An 18,266-nucleotide genomic window follows, 5' to 3' on the forward strand; every position below is an offset into this window, starting at 1 on the left:
GGAAGGGCTGGAGGTGGCACTCAGTGCTCTGGGCTGGGGACAAGGTGGGCATCGGGCACAGCTGGGACTCCATGATCTTGGAGCTCTTTTCCCACCTTAATGACTCCATGATTCTAAGCATATCACGTGCCAGGATACAGGCATACAGGATCCATGGATATTGATGGTTCTCTTCCGGCATTTAAAATGGTGCTGGCAGAGACACATCAGCACTCTTCCTGTCCCCTTGGTCCTGCGGATCAGTGCATCCAGCATGGGCTCGGCTGCTCCCGGCTGCACTGATCCAAGAAAAGATTCCTTCTACCTGGACTAGATGGGAGTAGGACAGGCAGTCCCTCAGAGCCCCTGTTCCATGTTTATCCAGTGCTGCTGGGAAGATGAAAAGCCAATAAAGCCCCAAGCCAAGGGGACCGTGCACATGTTTACAGTTGCACACACTGGAGATCCGTCGGGATGCAGGGCACAGAGCCAGGCTCCCCGCAGCTCCGAGCCTCCTGAGGGAAGCAGCAGCCTGGTTCCACTCTGATTTCAACCAGCAGGAGACTTGCAGTGAATTTATTTGAATATGGCCCAAAGGCATCCTCAGTTCATAAGGAGGATGGATATTACCAGGCACATTGAATACAGATGAGGAGGAAGTCTCATTAAGTCAAGGACGGTTGACACTTTACCAGATCATCAGCCAAATGTAGATGTAGGGAGATGTTGGAACATTTCCACTATCAGCAGGCACCAGGAGTTTAAAACGTGGCTCTTTCCTCCCTTCATCACTGGCTCATTCTTGCCTGTCACTGAAGTTTTGATGGGCAGCCACAGGACCCACCACCCCTGTGCTTGAGGGAAGCCAAGAGCCACAGGAACAAATGCATCAAACTTCAGTTTTGTCCAAAAGCTTTTCACCTTTTTACAGAGGACAAGGAGGAAGCTTTGAATATAGAATATGAAAGTGTTTGGAGACTCAAAAGTCCTGAATGCTACTGCGTAAATCAATTTTTATTTCTGCATGCAGTGCTAATGCCCCATCCACCTCAAGCTGAGCACAGCAGAAAGACTTTTGAGGGAATAAAAAAGGACTGAATTGCCCCAAAATCTTCTATAAAAGTTTCATTTTCTGTGCTTTTTCAATGGGAAATAGTAGAAGACATTTCTATCTGCATGTTTTAATTAGGTTCTTATTAACATCATTTTTCTCTACGGTAAAAAGAAATAACACATCAAACCAAAGCAAATGAATAGCTTAATCTTTTTTTCATGGAGTCATTAAGCTTGGAAAAGACCTCCAAGATCATTGAGCCCAACCTTTGACTGAACACCCCCTTATCAACTAAACCATAGTACTGACAGATAGTTACTTCATTCTGTTTGGAAATATTTCATGGGTAATTCTTAATGGTTTAGTTTTAATTTTTGGTTTGGAGGTGAAAGGTTGGGTGTTGATATTTTTGGGGGGGGCTTTTTGGGCTTGTTTTGGTTTGGTTATTTGGTGGTGTCCTTTTTTAAAATTTTTAATGTTTTACGACCATATTGGTCAAACATGCAGACTAGATGGGAAATGATTCCTTAACTGAGTGACATCTCAGCAATCTGCAGGTCTAGAAGAAGTACATACCTTGAGGATGTCTTCATTTGGTCTCTTCTGTTGGGTTCTGTAGAACTTTAGCCCTTGAGCATTGCAAAGCTAAGGATGCAAGTGCAACCTGATTCGTTTCAAAACACTTAAAGCACTGTGCTCACTTAGTGCCCTTTTAACAGCATAATCCCATTAAAATCAGTGACGAAACAACCATGCATTGCTGCACTTTTCTATTTTGGAACAATTTGAGTTGAGCACGTGCAGAAATGTTTGCATCAGCAGTGCCCACAGCCGGGGAAATTGCGGGGAGCTCCCATCCTGCCCAAGCACTCCGAGCTCTGCTGCTGTCAGACCACGGCTGGGACCTCCAGCCAGTGCTGAACAGCGTGTTGGCACTAATTTGGGATGCTCTGCTCCGTGTTCCCTTGGCTAGATGTGGCCAGGACACACACAAGGAGGCACTTAGCAAGGCGGCTGCAGGGCTGTTGTGTTAAAAACACCGACTGTAGTATTCAATCATTTATGCTTTGCATGAAACAAGCAATATTACTTCTCCCGGAATCAGAAGAGGCAACAAAGTAATACGAGCTGACAGCTCCCACGTAACAAGCTTTTTTTTCCTCTAGAGAAAGACCTGGAATAACTTTTTCCCCCCATTTTTCCTACTATGGGAAAAGTTGGGTTTTTCCCTCCCCCGCCCCAGTCCTTACGTAAGCAATGGGATTTCCATAAGAGCTGCTCCCAAGTGGGCTAAAGATCCATTCCTAAGGAGGAAGTAAAGCAACGTCAGCGCATTTCTTCTGATCCAAAAAATATTGAAGCTGAACCAAAGCCTCCTGGCAGGAGATAGACCAAATGCTGAGAGTCCTGGGTGGGTTTGGTTCAGAGCACTCAGGGCTCTTTGCCCCACAGCAGCAAAAAAAGGTGAGTGAACCCCAATTTTTTTCCAAAAATGTGACCCCTGAGCTCCTTTTCTTTTTTCCCAAGGCACAAGAAGACATTGCTCAGAGGACGGCACAGACATGATTATCACACTCAGGGAAAGCCACAGCAAAAGGTGATGGAAGCAGACATCACAAATAAAGGCAGAAGACCCTTTTATTTCGCATAGACAAAATGCAAAGAGTGTCTCATTAAATTAATATTAAAAAAAAAACCCAAATCAATCTCCTCACTCCACTGACACCACTCATCCTAATTAACAACAAAAAAAGAACAATCAAGGACCCATTGTCTAATTAAAAAAAAAAAGTGCAAACATGACAAAAGACTTTTTGTTTTTCCAAATCAATGTTCCTGTTGAATTCACAAAGAGGGTGATTTTCTTTTTTTTTTCTTTCTTTCTTTTTTTTTTTTTTTTTTTTTTTGTGATTTTTTTCCCTTTTAAATCTTGTCTGATGGAACTTCTGGTTAAAATGTTTTTGTTAAGTCTCCATGCACTTCGTAGAAAATCAGTAAAAACACAAACGCTTGTGAAGATCAGAAAACTGGACTCTTTTACCCAAAAATTCAGATGTCCAGTCAGATGAAGCTCACACTCAGACAGAAAAAAAGCAAGAGAGTCTTTGCACTGTCTGTCGTTCATATTATTATTTTTTTTTTGTCAAATATTTTGGCAATCTTCTTCTTTAATTATAAATATTGGAATTCAATAAAAAAAAGGTAGCTTTCATTGGATTTTTTTGTTTTTCAGTGTAAATATTTACAGCCACTGTCCAGCCATGCTCTTTTCGTTATACCAGGGTGTAAGATTTTGCGTAGGGGTTGTTGCCTTTCAAGTGGCCCCGGGAGTCCAGCAGGGATTCTTGGGAGCTGCTCATTTTTGCTTGAGCCTGTCCTAGCTCAGCTCCTTCTCGCTGAGGTAACGTTGCCACAGCACCAGGTTGCCATGACTGGACATCTCTCGTGGAGGATGTCTCCATGGGGATCGGCTCCAGCACGGTGGGACGCTTCAAGGTTCGGCTTTTCTGTGGCTCCAAGCAGGCTTGCCCCAAACCCAGGTCTCTGCTCGTGCCCTGCACGCCACGGTTCAATAAAAAGTCCATCCTAAGGTAGGGTGGCAAATGCATGAGATCACCTGGGGAGGCAAAAGGGAGAAATGAGTCTTCATTTCGGGTCGTGTGTTGTGTGGCGCTCACCCGGGGGGAGCGACTCGAGATGGTTTGGCCATCAAAGGGGAGGATCTGTGATCAGAACTTATAATTGATAGATTATTTGTCAGCCATTTACCATGCTATGATCTTACAGAATCATGAAACAAACTCCTTTTGGGCAGATCCACAAGAATTGACTGTTAATGTTTAGTTTTCATGATGCCTTAAGAGGCCTCCTAGACACAGAGACTGGACAGGAGTAAAAGAATAAAATAGGTATTTATTTGAAAGGCCTTCAAAGGTACACCCTGGGAGCCAGAGGCTATTGCCAAAATGGACCCCAAGATGGACAACAGGTCACAAGTTCTTCACACTTTTATAGGTTTGGTTCATTTGCATATCAGGGTTAATTCTCCAATTAAAGCTTCAGTTCAATGATGTAATTCCCCTCCACTTGCCCCCCTTGAAGCTCTTTGGATTATACTTTTTGGGCCTAGGATGGTCTGGGTGACCTTGGAGTGCAGGCCCAGAGAGGCTTTGTTATGTCTACCCAGCCTGAGAGAGCAGAAACCAACAGGCCACAAGAAACTTCAGAGTAACACTCTAAGCAGTACAGGATTTGAAAAACACAAAGGTCAAGATCTAAGGCATCATTTACAATAGAATGAGGAGTGCAATGTGCTTTACATGCACTCAAGGCATGGAGGAGATAAAATGAAAAAACCAACAACTTTTTCTCAAAATCCTAAAAGAAAAGTCTTGGCTTTAATTTGTCAAAAAACTTGGAAAATGTGGAGGCTAAGTAAATTTCCAATTTTTATTTTACATTTTAAATGGAGACCTTCACAACTCCACTTAATGAGCCTCAATCTTGAGTAGAATGACTAAACTCTTTAAAATGGATGCAACTGTGTTAAGGTTGTAGTCTTAAAGAGATTTCTGAATAAAACAGAAACATTCTTGTCCTCATACAACAAAATTTAACTGCAACCGTCATCACTGTGTTTAATTCACTACTAATTTTTTACCACTACCAAGATGCTGCTGGCTTTGTGGTAACAAAATACACTGGGACTGGCACCCGGGCTCTTGCATCAACCCTTCCTTCTGCTCTGTATTGTCAAGAAAACCTCTTATTCATTATTTCCCCTGATTCCTGGGCCTGTTAGTCATTCATGACGTTCCTTCAAGGAAATGAGAAGCAATCAGGCACATAATGACATTCCCTTCTAAAAATATTTGATGGTGTAACCTCACCTATGTGTGAAAAAAAAGCACAGTTACAGGAGCACTCAGAACAGTAATTTCCTTTCTTTAGAGATCCCTGCAGGTATGGAGCTTCTTTTTTTATGGTTGATATCAAACCCAGAGTCTCATCTACAGATGGGATGCATCCTGAATGTTTAAAGTAGGAAACTTGGCACCACACCACCTGTGTAGCTCTCCATGAGCTATTTACAGCAGGAGAAATTAAAGCTGACCTGTGCCAGTGGCATAAACAACAGACCAGGAAAGCAGTTCTTCGTAATAAAACAATGTCTAACAATTTTGGTTTTTTCTAGCCCAGCTAAAAGCTGTCCCATGACCTGAAACAAAACAGGTCGTCTGCTTTCCCACGTCAGTCAAGGCACTGCAAGTCTTACCTAAAGGACCAACAGCATCTGCTCTATCTGTAATTCCAGGTCACAGACAGAGAATTGCTGAGGAGTTGCATTAGGCCAGAAACTGTGTTTATTCCTACAGAAATCCCTCAGGCACAGTCTGACACCATATGTTTTATTCTGGATGCATCTCCAGCACAGGCTCACGTCATGTGGTGTTTTACCCCCGTGGAGTAAGATGGGAGTATCTCAAGATGAGGCTGACACACACGGTGGAGTTGGAGGGAGAGGGGGAGGTTTGTGATGATAATCACGCTGATTGCCTCTTGAAAAAGGAGTTGTGTTAACTTCAATTGGTTTTACTCGTTGGTTTGCCTGATTCTCCTCCAGTACCTTTCATGCCAAGCACATTCTGCATGTCAGACCTGTTTCAGCTGAGACAGCAACGTTGCTGCTGCTGGGGTGAAGGACATCAGGACACGGACACAGGAGCAGGGAGGCACCAACTCACTGCACTTATCCGTTCAGCCAAGCTGCCTGTGCGTACACCTGTGCTGTCCAACACCTTCCCTGCCCCCTTGGCACCCAGGCCCCAACCCCCTGCTCACCTCAGTTCTGCTTTGGCATCCCCTTGTAGCCCAAGTCCTTCCAAAATGCAGTGGTGGGGTTGGTTTGCTCCAAAGAGCATTCCCCGTGTGGGGAGGAGACAGCCAGGATGGGAAGTGCTTGTGTCACTGCTCCCTGTGGCTGTGCTTTTGTGCAGCATTGCCGTATCCTGGAGAAGGAGCCCTGCTCCTACCCCTCTCCTCCCCAGTGGGAGAGAGACAGGAGTGTGGGAGTGAGTGTGAGGCCCCCCCATACCTGTTCCTGCCCACTAATGAAGGTTTTGAGGAGCTTGGTTTGGCTGCCTGGGGTGTGGGGTTTCACTGCCAGGGCCCAGCGAAGATGGGCAGCAAAATGCACCTCAGAGATCGCAACAGCAGAGAACTCTGTGAGTAATTACAATGCCAAAGTGATGACTTCCCTCTTGCCAGGCATGTTTAGAGACTGCTGGGGTCAGAAAGGGGTTTTTTTCCCCTACTCCTATGCTCCAGAGGGGTCCCTCAGTCCCAGCAGAAGAGGAAAAATTTTCTATGTTGAACCCAGTCCTGGAGCTTCTCTGCTGTGGAGATAGGATGGGAGAGCTGGGGTTGTTCAGCCTGGAGAAGGATCCAGGGAGACCTCAGAGCCACTTCCAGTGCCTAAAGGGGCTCTAAGAGAGCTGGAGAGGGGCTTTTCACAAGGGTATGGGGTGATAGGATAAGGAATAATGGCTTTCAACTAAGAGTAGGGTTGGATCAGATATTAGGAAGGAATTGTTCCCTGGGAGGGTGGGCAGGCCCTGGCGGTGCCCAGAGCAGCTGGGGCTGCCCCTGGATCCCTGGCAGTGTCCAAGGCCAGGTCAGATGGGGCTTGGAGCAACCTGGGATAGTGGAAGATGTCCCTACCCATGGCAGGAGGGTTGGAACTGGATGATCTGTGCCATCCCTTCCAACCCAAACCACTCCATGAATCTATTTCCCTCAACAACCAGCCTTTTCCCAAAGGTGCTGTCACCCCAACACTGCCTGTGAGGGGCTGCCATTGCTTTGTTAACACCAGCCAGGCCATTTTGCACTCACTCCCTCTTTCTGCTGCATTTTCTGCTTTTTTGGTTGACTTTCCAGGAAGGAGCTGGTGCAGAGCAGCAGCTGGAGCGTGGCTTATCAGCAGCTCCCCGTGGATACCTCACGGAGCTGCTTCTGTGCCTTGCCACATTTGCTGCTTCTTGAGAGCCACGGGTATGAGTGGACTATAAAAAAGACGAGCATTGAACCTTACAGAGATGGAGGCTGGTTTTCAAGCTGCTGTCTAGACATTTCTCAAGTGTATTGAAGAGCTTCGGGCTATGTAAAAAAGACCTTTTTCCCCCCTTCTTAAATCTACATAAGAAGGCATAGTCAATAATCTGTGTAAACAATATGCAGTCACTTTACTGCAATTTTCTAAATGTCTGGGGGCAAAGTTCCAGTAGGATTTCAGTAATGAGAAACCACAGAGTGTAACTTGTTCTCCAAAGCTGGGTACTCAGAGCACAATCTCTGACATGGCTTCTGCAGAGCCCTCATTATTTAATGTGATGTACACATTTTCCCAGCATAAAAACTGCCAGTGCTCCTTCTTATCTGCGAGGAGCATCTCTCCCTGCAAATGCTTATACAACACAGCACATTATTAAAATCACTAGCAAAGAAAAATTTTGAGAATGCAACTTTTTCCTCTGTGCTAGGGTTGAAAGGGTCTTACAGGATGAAAAAAAAAGTCTTTGATTTAGAAGAACTAATGGGTTTCTGACTTCAAAACACAACCTTTGAATTATAACCACAGGGGTTCACCTTTGCCATTCCTACATCAATTCTTAAGGTACTTTTGAGTAGAAAAAATGCCTCTTGCTGTATCTCTGGAGTTACTTGGGAAGACTTTGGTTCTTATCCTCTGGACACAACAGTGTAGGCATTTTTTTGGGTTCTTGCTATTCAGCTGAATGATGTTTTTTTTGGGCAAAGCATTATGAAGTTTCAGGATGGTTCATTGCCTTTGATGCTCTAATTACCTCTTTTCAGCTATGTTTGTGCCTTATTAGTAATGAAAGCAAACCTTTCAAGTGCATGAGCACTGCAAATGAGCATGTTTAATAATTCATGCATTTTGGCTTAATTAGTACAAAAGACATTCTAAAACTATGGTTTTCTGATGCATTTTTAAAAATGGGGTTTGGACTGGACGATCTTCAGAGGTCCCTTCCCACCCCGACCTTTCAGTGATTCTGCAATTTTTAAGAAAGGAGAATTTGCTGTTTAAGAACCTTGAGTTTGTACAGAAATAATAAAGATGCAGTCAAATCTGAATGCTGCAATTTAAGCCAGAGCTACCTCAGTCTTTCCTTTTACTTAATGGCCAAGCCTCTAATGAATTATTTAGTATAGTACATTTAAGAAAATGTTAGTTCAAATAAATATTTGTAAACAAATGCTAAAAATCATTTACTATGACATTTACCATAAGCAACACGTTCTACCAAAAAGGGTGTATTTTCTGAGGTAATGCAGCACCAAATAAAAATAATTTACTGTTATTTCAGTACAACTAAGCTGATATAAAGCACTTTGCAAGAAAACAACAGACATTTTTAGCCGTATTCCAGAGGTCAGCTTCAGGTGTGGGAAGGGTTGGGATGAATTTGACAGGCTATATGCAGGGAAAAACATCACTGCTGAATTTTTCTTGGATTTTATTCAAGATTTTATTCTGCTGTCTCGTCTGCAGAACTAAACCAAGCTGAGAAGCACTCCTTTCTCCCAAAAGATTTACCTCATTCCTCTTTCAAATGCCAGAGAGCTTGCATGGGTTTTTGTTTTGCTTTCATCTACTCCAGAAAAAAAAATTCTAAAGATTTGTGCTATTTTCAATACAAGGATCATCACAGACTGCAAAAAAGATGCTCTTACCAAGTTTTTACATGAGAGCTCTGTGCATTTTCTCATGAATCAGAACCTCCACTAAAGCAAAAGCAATTTGTCTTCTCAACACTCCAACAGAGATAGCGTTAGTGATGGCGACAGCCTGAGGGTTTTCGAGTTCTGGTTGCCATGTGGAGGAAATTCCGTGCTATTTGAGAGATTATCTCAGGAAGTTTTGAGAAGTAGTGCTGGTGACTATGACAGGGTGTTTTATGTAACAAAGGTAAGGATAAGACAGTGTAGTGGTTTGGTCCAAGATACTCGTTACCTATGACAGACTGCTTCAATAGGCCATTCAAACATCTTGCTTCAAGATCCAGTGGGCAAAAGAAAAGTTCTCAGAGATCTCTCTGGGATTATTCCATGGGATCAGAAACCATGCCAGGGTTGAATCCATAGAGCCCTGTTAGCTCAGGGAAGGTGCTGATGTAATTATGTTAATTTGGGAGCAGAGCACGACCTTGTGCAGTGCTGGGGGTAGGCAAGTGCTGTGCAGATGGACTCCCACTCTGTTGGGCATCCTTTGGCTTGTGCTGACTTTGGAAGGGGAAGCACTGATGGGATATTGTGTTTTCCTTTGAAAGGAAGCAAAGGAGACAGAGCTGCTGACATAGCTTAGGCTCAGGTTTATGCTGATTAAAAAATTTAGTGGGGTTTTTCCAGCTCACTAGTACAGTAAATAAATCAGTGAAGCCTTTGCTGCTACTCACAGGCTGTTTTTCAGGACTGCCTAAAAAGAGTGTAAGTGATGCTTAGAGGTCTTTGTCACATTCAGAACTGACACACCATTAAAAACTTAGCGGGCAAAGCTTTCTTGGACAGCAGCAGCTTGGTCTGAAGCCAGGCTGATAGCAGCAGTAGCATTTCTCACAATTGCTGCTGTCAGTGTTGGAAACCTGCTGGTGCTCCCTCCCTGTCCATCTCGTGTCCGTGTACGGAGCCCGCAGAGCATTCCGCACTGCGCCGAAATCACCCCCTCACCTGCAGGGCTCCCAGCACTCTGCAGCAGCAGGGATAAACACACCTAATGAGCAATAAAACCAATTATTTGGTCACCTTGGTGCTGTGTCCTGCTCAGCCAAGCAGGGGTGTGGGGAGGTGGGTAAAGAGGATCAGTCCTGCACCTCCTTGCTCGGCTGATAAAGGTCCCAGGATCTGCTCAGTGTGGAACTGCCTTTCCAATTCGTTGGATAGTTGTTATTTTCTTGCAGTAACATGCCACAAGTGGAGAGTAAAAATTTCTGAAGGGTGCTTTGAATGCCAGGGCTCCACTCTCTAGAGCCAGTATTGAAATGCAGAGGGAATCTCCACATGCAAATTTCTGACTGGCCGAATGAATGAGAACCTCAGCTCACTCTCCATTGACAGGAGCACACCATTATCAGCACATTCAGGAGCTTGAACGTTCCTTCTGAGGCCACTTTTTCAAGACAAACACTGGATTTAATAATTCTCCAAGGTGGTCTAGAATAAATGGCAGAAGGTCTGAGAACTTAGATTACATTCTCAGGAGCAGGCAAGCAGCAGAAGTGGAAAGGAAGGAGGGAAGAGACAGGGCACAGCTTCCTCAATAATGAAAAAGCTGCTGTGAGAGCAGGCACATGTCCTTCCCTTCTCCACAACAGCTTCATCCTCTGCTCAGATGCCCTGGAAAAAAGATGGAAGTGCTCAGCATTTGGGGGGTACTTTACACTAACTGAATGCAGGGTGTTGGACAAGGCCAAGGAGTCTGGATGCATTTCAGCTGCCAACCTGCCCTTCCTGGCTCTCTGACCCACAGCAACACATCCTCTGGGCCACTCACTGTGTTTCAGCAGGCAGCAAAACACCCCACCCTTATGCTGTTTATATTTTTCACCTAAATAGGTGAAAAATGTTAGAGAAATAGCCAAGTTTCCCATTTCTCGATGGAGAAATCAGAATTCCCTGTCACCTCTTCAGGGCTGTACTTTAGAACTGGCATCTTTCTTCACAAAAACTGTGCCCTCATAGATGGTTTGGAGATCTATAACACCTAGTTAAATGTTTCACATTGCAGTCTACTAAAAAATACTGTAAAAATACTCAAAATACCAGCTGTGATTCACAGAGCAAAATAAAAACAACAGTTGCTGTTGACTACAGTCGTTGGAGTTATCTCTTAAGGAACACCAGGGTATCAGTAAATCTGTAGTTCAGGAGCCAAATTTGCTACTGCTATAAATCAGTGACTCTATGGATTTCAGCAAGACTACAAATTGATTCCTACTTACTGGAGATTAGGTTTAAGTGACTGAAAATGAGGATTCCAACTAATGTGGATTTTTTTTCTTTTTTTTTTTTTTTAAAGGTGATTCATTTTGTTATTTAGATTTAAGCCTTCTGATTCCAAGAAAAAGCCTTTGATCAAGATGTCTTAAAGTAAAAGCATGACTGCTGTAGCTGAACTGAAATCATCCATCTGAACTACATTGACATAACAGACTGTGCAGCTGCCTGAGAGGATGGCAGGAGCCTTGATTATCACATTGTTACCTCTTCCTGGAAGATCTAATGGAACAGGAACTGAAGCACGTTTTTGGTTTGCATTTCTCTAAGCAGAACTTGGGTCTTTAATGCAGTGCTGCACATTCAAAAGACCTGTCAGATGCTTTGTCCCTTCCAGAAGTAACTTTAAGGAGAACTGACATATTTTTAAGGGCTTCTCTGACACTGAGCTGAGGAAGGAAGGAAAAATTGATTAACTCCCGGGGTCAGATAGATTTAGACCCTATGGATATGCCATGTGGATGTCCAGCCTCACAGGGCTGGTGCACCTGCACAACTGATGCCCTCCTGCTTGGATTTAATGGGGTGTCTAAGTTATAAAAACATGGAAAAGGGGCCTCACTGTGTAAATCAATACCCACTGCAGGACTAAAGTCAGCAAATTTGTCAATAAATACTGAAATGGTGATAGGAAAGGTAAGCCCAGGAGCGCTCCCTTTCCATCTGTGCCTTGTCACGCAAGAGACTTCATGCATTTTTAAGGATGTTCTGAGATAGCACTCTCTGGCCAGTGGCTGGGAAAACTTGGAAAACCATGCTGAAAACCTCGGTGAGGTGCCCCTGGTTAGCAAGGCTGGAGTTTTAAAACTCATTTGCTGGTCCTGAGTGCAGTGAACAGAAACTGTTCAATTATACATCACTTCAGCTGGGGGTTAAATCGATCGTGACTCCATGGAAACAGGTTTATTCCTGAGATATGTTGGGAGCCTGGATTCAGCACAGAGGCTGGAGAGGTGAGGAGTATCCAGGGTTCACTGGAACCAGCGGGAGCTGCTTTGTTGACCTCTCCAGGCTCTGAGCCATTCCTGTGAATTCAGGGATAAACCTGACCATGCCACGGCAACGGGAAAGCAAAACACGCTGCTAACAGAGCTGGGCAGGTCAGGCTGCAGCAGGGAAATCAGTACCAGCACTGCCCTGCTGCTCTGCTGAGTTAGGGGTGAATTAGTGTAACTTAGTGTCCCCATGTCCATGGTGAATCCCCTGAGTGGTGCATCATTGCATTTTTGTTAATGAATCCTCTGGGACCAGGGGTTCTCACAGCTGTCACATTTAAATTAGGGGTGCTGACACAATACTGAAATACATCTGCAGAGCTGTGCTTTAAAGGCCAGCACACAAAGCTCTTCCCTGGATGGCATGCACCATCACCACAGTCAGATTAGGACTGTTAAAACAGAAGTTTTTTCTCTAGTGATATGATTTCCTGCTTTAATTTCCAAGAAGAAAAAGAGCACAAGCATGACCTTTCTTGCAGGTGAGATTTGGTTTCCATTTTCAGGTGTCATAGTGCCAGCTCTCCTGTAGAGCTCAGATTGCACTCAGGTCCTCTTGGCACAGGGGAAATAACAGAGCCTGAAGTCAGTTAAATCAGGAATGGCTATAAATGTCTGCAAGGACCTTACAGCAAGGCTGGATCAGTTCTTGTCTGTATGGAAAGCACTGCTGCAGGTTACCTTGGGCTGGCTGACAGCAAAAATCACATACACTGTGTCTCAACACTGTGAAGGTGAAATTATTTGGCATTTTCAAAATTAAGTATCTAGTTTTTGTAGGAGTGAGGTTCAAGTTAGGGACACAACAGAACTGCTCTAAAATATCTGTTGTGTTAATTGAAGTGGACGCAGCATCTTGGGTTTGATTTGGAACTTTTGCTGGTAGTTTTAACAATTTAATATTGAAGTTATGACTGTAAGAACATGAAAGTAGCTGAAAATTTGCTGATAAATGTAATCCTTGCTTTAGGCATAAAACTCTTCAGTCACTACAGCTCAATCCAATGTCTCTAAAGCTACAGAAAACATGGGTAGCCTACTTTAATAGCTGCAGCCTATATATATATATATATGTCTATGTATATGGACCACTAGGCAAATAATCTGCTTTAGAAAACCAAAATTAAATTAAAATTTTAAAACCCCACACTTCTAATAAGAAAGATTTTATTGCTAATCAAAAGATAGGAAATGGGCTTTCTTGGGGGGGAGGGGGAAGGAAGAGGGTTTTCTTAACATGCAACTTGTAGTCTAGAAGAAATAGAAAAAAAACCCCAAGAGCATCCTGAATCAGAGCAGTTTGGGACACTGCATTTTTCTGAAGTCAGTGTTAATTTTCAAATCAAAGAATAAATTAGGAAGCAACAGGAAAAGGTAATTGTGCTGCTACACACTCCTCACAGGGTCTTTGAGGAATTGGTACCACCTGTTTCTCTGCTCTAATTAAAAAAATCTTCCTAACACCAGTATCACTAGTTCATGGATGACAATTGTAAAAATAATTTAGATTACTTTAATCATAGTCTCACAGAAGGCTTTGAGTTACATGTTAAAGATCACTTAGTTTCAAATCCTTCCACTATCCCAGGTTGTTCCAAGCTGCGTCCAGCCTGGCCCTGAACACTTTCAGGGATGAAGCAGCCACTACTTCTCTGGAAAACCTATTCCAGTGCCACCAATGACTTGAATTTAGCTTGCAGATGCCTTCTATAGCATCTAAAATGGAACTTTCACATCACAATTGCACAGAAACCTCGTAACTGAACAGCTGCCCTGTTTAAACTCAAGATTCACACCCATATAGTTTTCCTTTCTGATCTCAGAATATTTCAGCTTCTGATCTGAACCTGTTTAAGTTCATTTTTATTGTACTGGCAAGGTTAAAAAACTTGCAGTGGGAGCCTCCCTGTCTGTAAATCCACCAGAATAAAAATGAAAGCCAGTGATATCAAGTATGTAGTCACGTCAAATTAAATGCAGAATTAAATGGTTTTCATCCCTGCAGAACATTCTGCTTTTCTCAGCTGAAGGAGAAAAAGCTCCTGATACTCCACAGAAATAAAATCTGAGACAAGATAAAGGCAATTTCCTCTCATCACTGATGTGCCTTTTCCAGGATAAGCAGCAAATGGCACAGTCTGTCTCTTTGTGACATGCTCCTGCTCTTCCAACTGTGCAGTAGAAAATAAAAGGAAGGTGTTCCAGGCAAAGAAGGATTTAATATGGAAACATTAGAGATGCTCATCTAGGGGAGTAATTTCAGGATACATCACATAAGTGTAAGTTTATATACAAGTTAACAGTCACATTAAGAGTATTTACTACTGCTAAAAATGTAGTCTTAAAAATGGCAAGAAGGTTTTTTCCCCACTCTGTGGCTGTCCTTCTGTTTTTCCACCTGCTTATTTTGATTTGTCTCCTTATGTACTTCTCTCAAAACTGCATCTTGGTCTCCCACTGTGGAGTCAGGACGGTGATTTCTTTGCTCTGTACGCACATTATATACAATGTGTGCATACATATTCATATTTTTTAGTATATATTCTATTGTATTTGAAACCAGACAGTGCAAATATAAAACTAAGACAGAAAACAACACACATCTCAGCCTTTGTGTACTTTGCTGGTGGATTTCTGAACAACAACAACAACAACAAAAGATACATAGATTACACTGTATCTTCAAGAAATTCAGTTTTGGGTCTGGAAACTGTGGAATTACAGAATTAATGGAATAATTCTCCATTTTTGGTCAATACAGGATAATATAATAGGCATGGGAAAAGGAGGCTAAAGGTGAGCTGTCAAAAGTCCCAGCCTTTGCTGAATCCCCAGTGGCCGAATTTGTATCGGATTCAGTCACGGCCACTGTTGGTGGAGCTCTGTCAGCAGCTTTCCAACAGAAATCCTGTCCCTAAACAGACTCCAGTCACTGTGTCAGAGGCAAATAACTCCTTCACCCTTGAATTCACAGGGCAGTGGAAAAGAGTTCACATCTCGGGCTCCACGGCTGACACTGGAAAAATACTGTGCCTTCTCTTGCTGTGTGGCTCTTATTTTTCTCATTATGCTAAGCGCCTTATTTTTAGCTGCAATAACTGAATTCTGGAAAAGAAGATTTGTTTCTTGTCTTGGGTGTTTAAAACAACATTTAGGCACTGCAGGTAATATCCAGACTGCATTTAAGGGACCCTTGTAAATCATTTCATAAAGGATTGTCTATGTGTTAAGGCTTTGCTGTTCAATCATCAGGATTAGTCAAAGCTGTGAGAAACTTCTAAATTGGGTCAAGAACGCTAATTAAGGCATCTGAAATACTGAGAGAACCTGATCATTCAGCAAAGCTGGAGAGGTTAAATCAGTATTTTTTCCTAGTTAATATCCAGTAGCCTGAAGGGCTAGACTTGGGCTGCTTGACTCAGGTGCCCAGCTGTAAAAACCCAAGAAGTGTCCAAATTTGGATGGTGAGGGCTTGCTGAGAACAGGCCTGGCCTTGGGCTGCTGGCCAAATCTCCTCTGGGACATAGGGCCCAAGAGAAGGGCTGGAAGATGGAGAGGATGGAGCTCTGCCCTTGCCCTCCAACCAAGAACACAAGGACAGCAGGAGGAAAGTTCTTCCAGGGGAGCAGGGGCTTGGAGAAGGAGGGCTCCTGCTTTATACAGGTGTAAGGAACCAGGAAAGCATTCAGGTGCTCTTGACACCTTCATGGCTGTGAAATCGGTCCCTGGAAAATCTTTTTTTCAGAGTCTGCCTCTCCAAAAATGCCATTTCTCCCCACTCATGAGCAGGTTTCTTTCCAACCTGGTTCCTTTCACCAGGTGAAAGTTTGTGGAGGAAGTTCTGAGATATAAAATCTTGTGATGCTTTAAATGCATTTCCAAACCCTCTAGTCTGATACACCCCCTGAGTGATATTTCTTCTCTGGGATCATATTTGGGATGCTTTTGTCCTTCAGGGGTTTTACATTCATATGATCTCTCCCCACATTCGAGGAGTTGGGAGGGTCAAAAATGACCTTGAACTTGTTTTGTGACATCAGGTAGAGAAATTCCTGATCCAAGTCAAACTAACTCTTAAGGACAATGTCATATATTAGCAAAGGTTCTTTTTACTGCTGATTAGCAGAAGAGAAAAATATAATTGGGAGTCTGGGTTTTGCAGTACCCCTGTGGAAAGAAGGTTTCTGAAAATTGCAAGAAGTTAAAATTTTCTAGATATTTCCCTTTCAAGCCCTTGTCAGATGTTATTTCTTCCAAGCACGAGCTCCATTGCCAGGGGATGCAAGTACGTGGTCTGTCCACAAAAAGCCCCCAGACATAAATAGCACTTGGGATGCAAAGAATATCAAAATATTTCCCAGTTAATAGCTGTTCTTTTCTCCAGCACAATAATTTAGGGGTAAAGAGAAGAAAAAACCCAACGGGCTTCTTGGCTGAGGCTATTACTGAGATTTAAAATTATAATAACAGGAATCTATTTTTAATAAACTGCTGCAGCAATGTTTATTGCAGTTAAGAATAATTGTTATGATAACTCAATTTGTGATTATTGTTCTTAAAACAGAAAAAAGGAACATTATTATAAAACTCTTTGAACCTCTACAATTATCTTCCATTTTTCTGCATTACAGACTCTTTGATGGCACAGTGGGAGGTAGGAAGAGAGTACATTTCTTTCCAATTTCTGTCCCTTTTTTTGGAGGATGAGGGGCTGACTCATTTGTCAACCTCACAGGTAAACTTGGGGTTACAACTGTTGAAATTTATGAATATTTATATGAAAAAATTGCCTCAGTTTTGCTCTACTTAAATGATTCCTTGAGGACCTGATCTTACTAACCAAACCTGTAGTTAATGACAGCTGTGGGGAGGAGAACAATAATCCCAATCCTAAACTTCTGGGAGTTTTGATGCTGAGAAAGATGCAACAAAAACAATGTGTTGCCATCATTTTTACAGCATGAAGAACTTTAACAGTGCACAGGAGTTAAGAAGACCTACTTTTGTAAAGGATGTGATTTATCCCACAGCTTTAAAATCCTGCTGTGCTGTTTTCACTGCTTCAATTTTCTCTTTTAACATGCCTTCTGGGACACACGACTATTCTGATGGCGTCCTGAAAAATGTCACCATCTACAGTGGGTCACTTTCAAGGCCTGGGCAGATTAGGCCTGACAGCTCTGTGCAGTCCCCAAAACCTCATGTGCAGGTGTGCATCCATCCCTTCACTTTTTGGGAGCTGTGCAGAGGCTGTTGTTAAGCAGCAATTCCAGTTTGCTGGGTGGTTTGTAATGTGATGCTACAAAAGGGAGAATAACGATGTGGTTGTTAGTGATGAAGCAGGAACTACAAATAGTCACAGAATCACAGGATGGTTTGGGTTGGAAGGGACCTTAAAGATCACCCAGTGCCACCCCAGGGACACCTTCCACTATCCCAGGTTTCTCCAAGCCCCGTCCATCCTGGCTTTGGCCACTTCTAGGGATCCAGGGGCAGCCACAGCTGCTCTGGACAACCTGCTCTAATCTTATCTTTTTCCAAAAATCTGCTTGGGGAGTTGTAAAGCCAAAGCCCAGATGAAGTTGAATCTGGCCAGGGACGTCAAAGACAACAGGAAAGTCTTCTGTAAATTTATAGGAGACAACAGGAAGACCAGGGAAAATGTGGCCCCACTGCTGAATGGAACCTGGTGACACAGGACATGGAAAAGGTTGAGACCCTAAATGCCTTATCTGCCTCAGTCTTCATTAGCCAGACCAGCCATCAGGAAGCCCAGGTCCAAGAGATCAGTGGAACAGTCTGGAGCAAGACACTTACCCCTGGTGGACAAGGATCAGGCCAGGGAATGCTTTAGCAAAGTGGGTATGTGTAAATCCATGGGCTTTGCTGGAATGTGCCTACCAGGGCTGAGGGAACTGGCAGATGGCACTGAGGCCACTGTCAATGGTCTTTGATTGATCATGGCGATTGGGAGAAATGCCTGAGGACTGGAAAAGAGCAAATGTCACTCCTGTCTTCAAGAAGGACAAAAACGAGGGTGCAGAAACCAAGAAGCCTCTTGGCCTCATCTCCATCCCTGGGAATTCAGCAGCAAACTCCACCATTTCCTTTTGTGAGTTAAGTTGCAGCTTTGCCATTGGGTGGATTCACTTCCAAAT

The 18,266-nt window shown here is 43.3% G+C and overlaps 1 protein-coding gene across 1 annotated transcript in view; it reads right to left on the reverse strand.

Moving 5' to 3' along the window:
- Positions 1–2,653: 2,653 nt before the first annotated feature.
- Positions 2,654–18,266, reverse strand: part of DSCAM (DS cell adhesion molecule) — a 445,083-nt gene continuing 429,470 nt past the window's right edge. Inside the window, exon 34 of the mRNA XM_017736327.1 lies at positions 2,654–3,650. Within this exon, the coding sequence (XP_017591816.1) occupies positions 3,307–3,650 (344 nt within the window). The 3' untranslated portion in view covers positions 2,654–3,306. The remainder of the gene's footprint in view (positions 3,651–18,266) is intronic.

Source organism: Corvus brachyrhynchos, unplaced genomic scaffold, assembly GCF_000691975.1.
Source record: "Corvus brachyrhynchos isolate BGI_N302 unplaced genomic scaffold, ASM69197v1 scaffold434, whole genome shotgun sequence".
NCBI lineage: Eukaryota > Metazoa > Chordata > Aves > Passeriformes > Corvidae > Corvus > Corvus brachyrhynchos.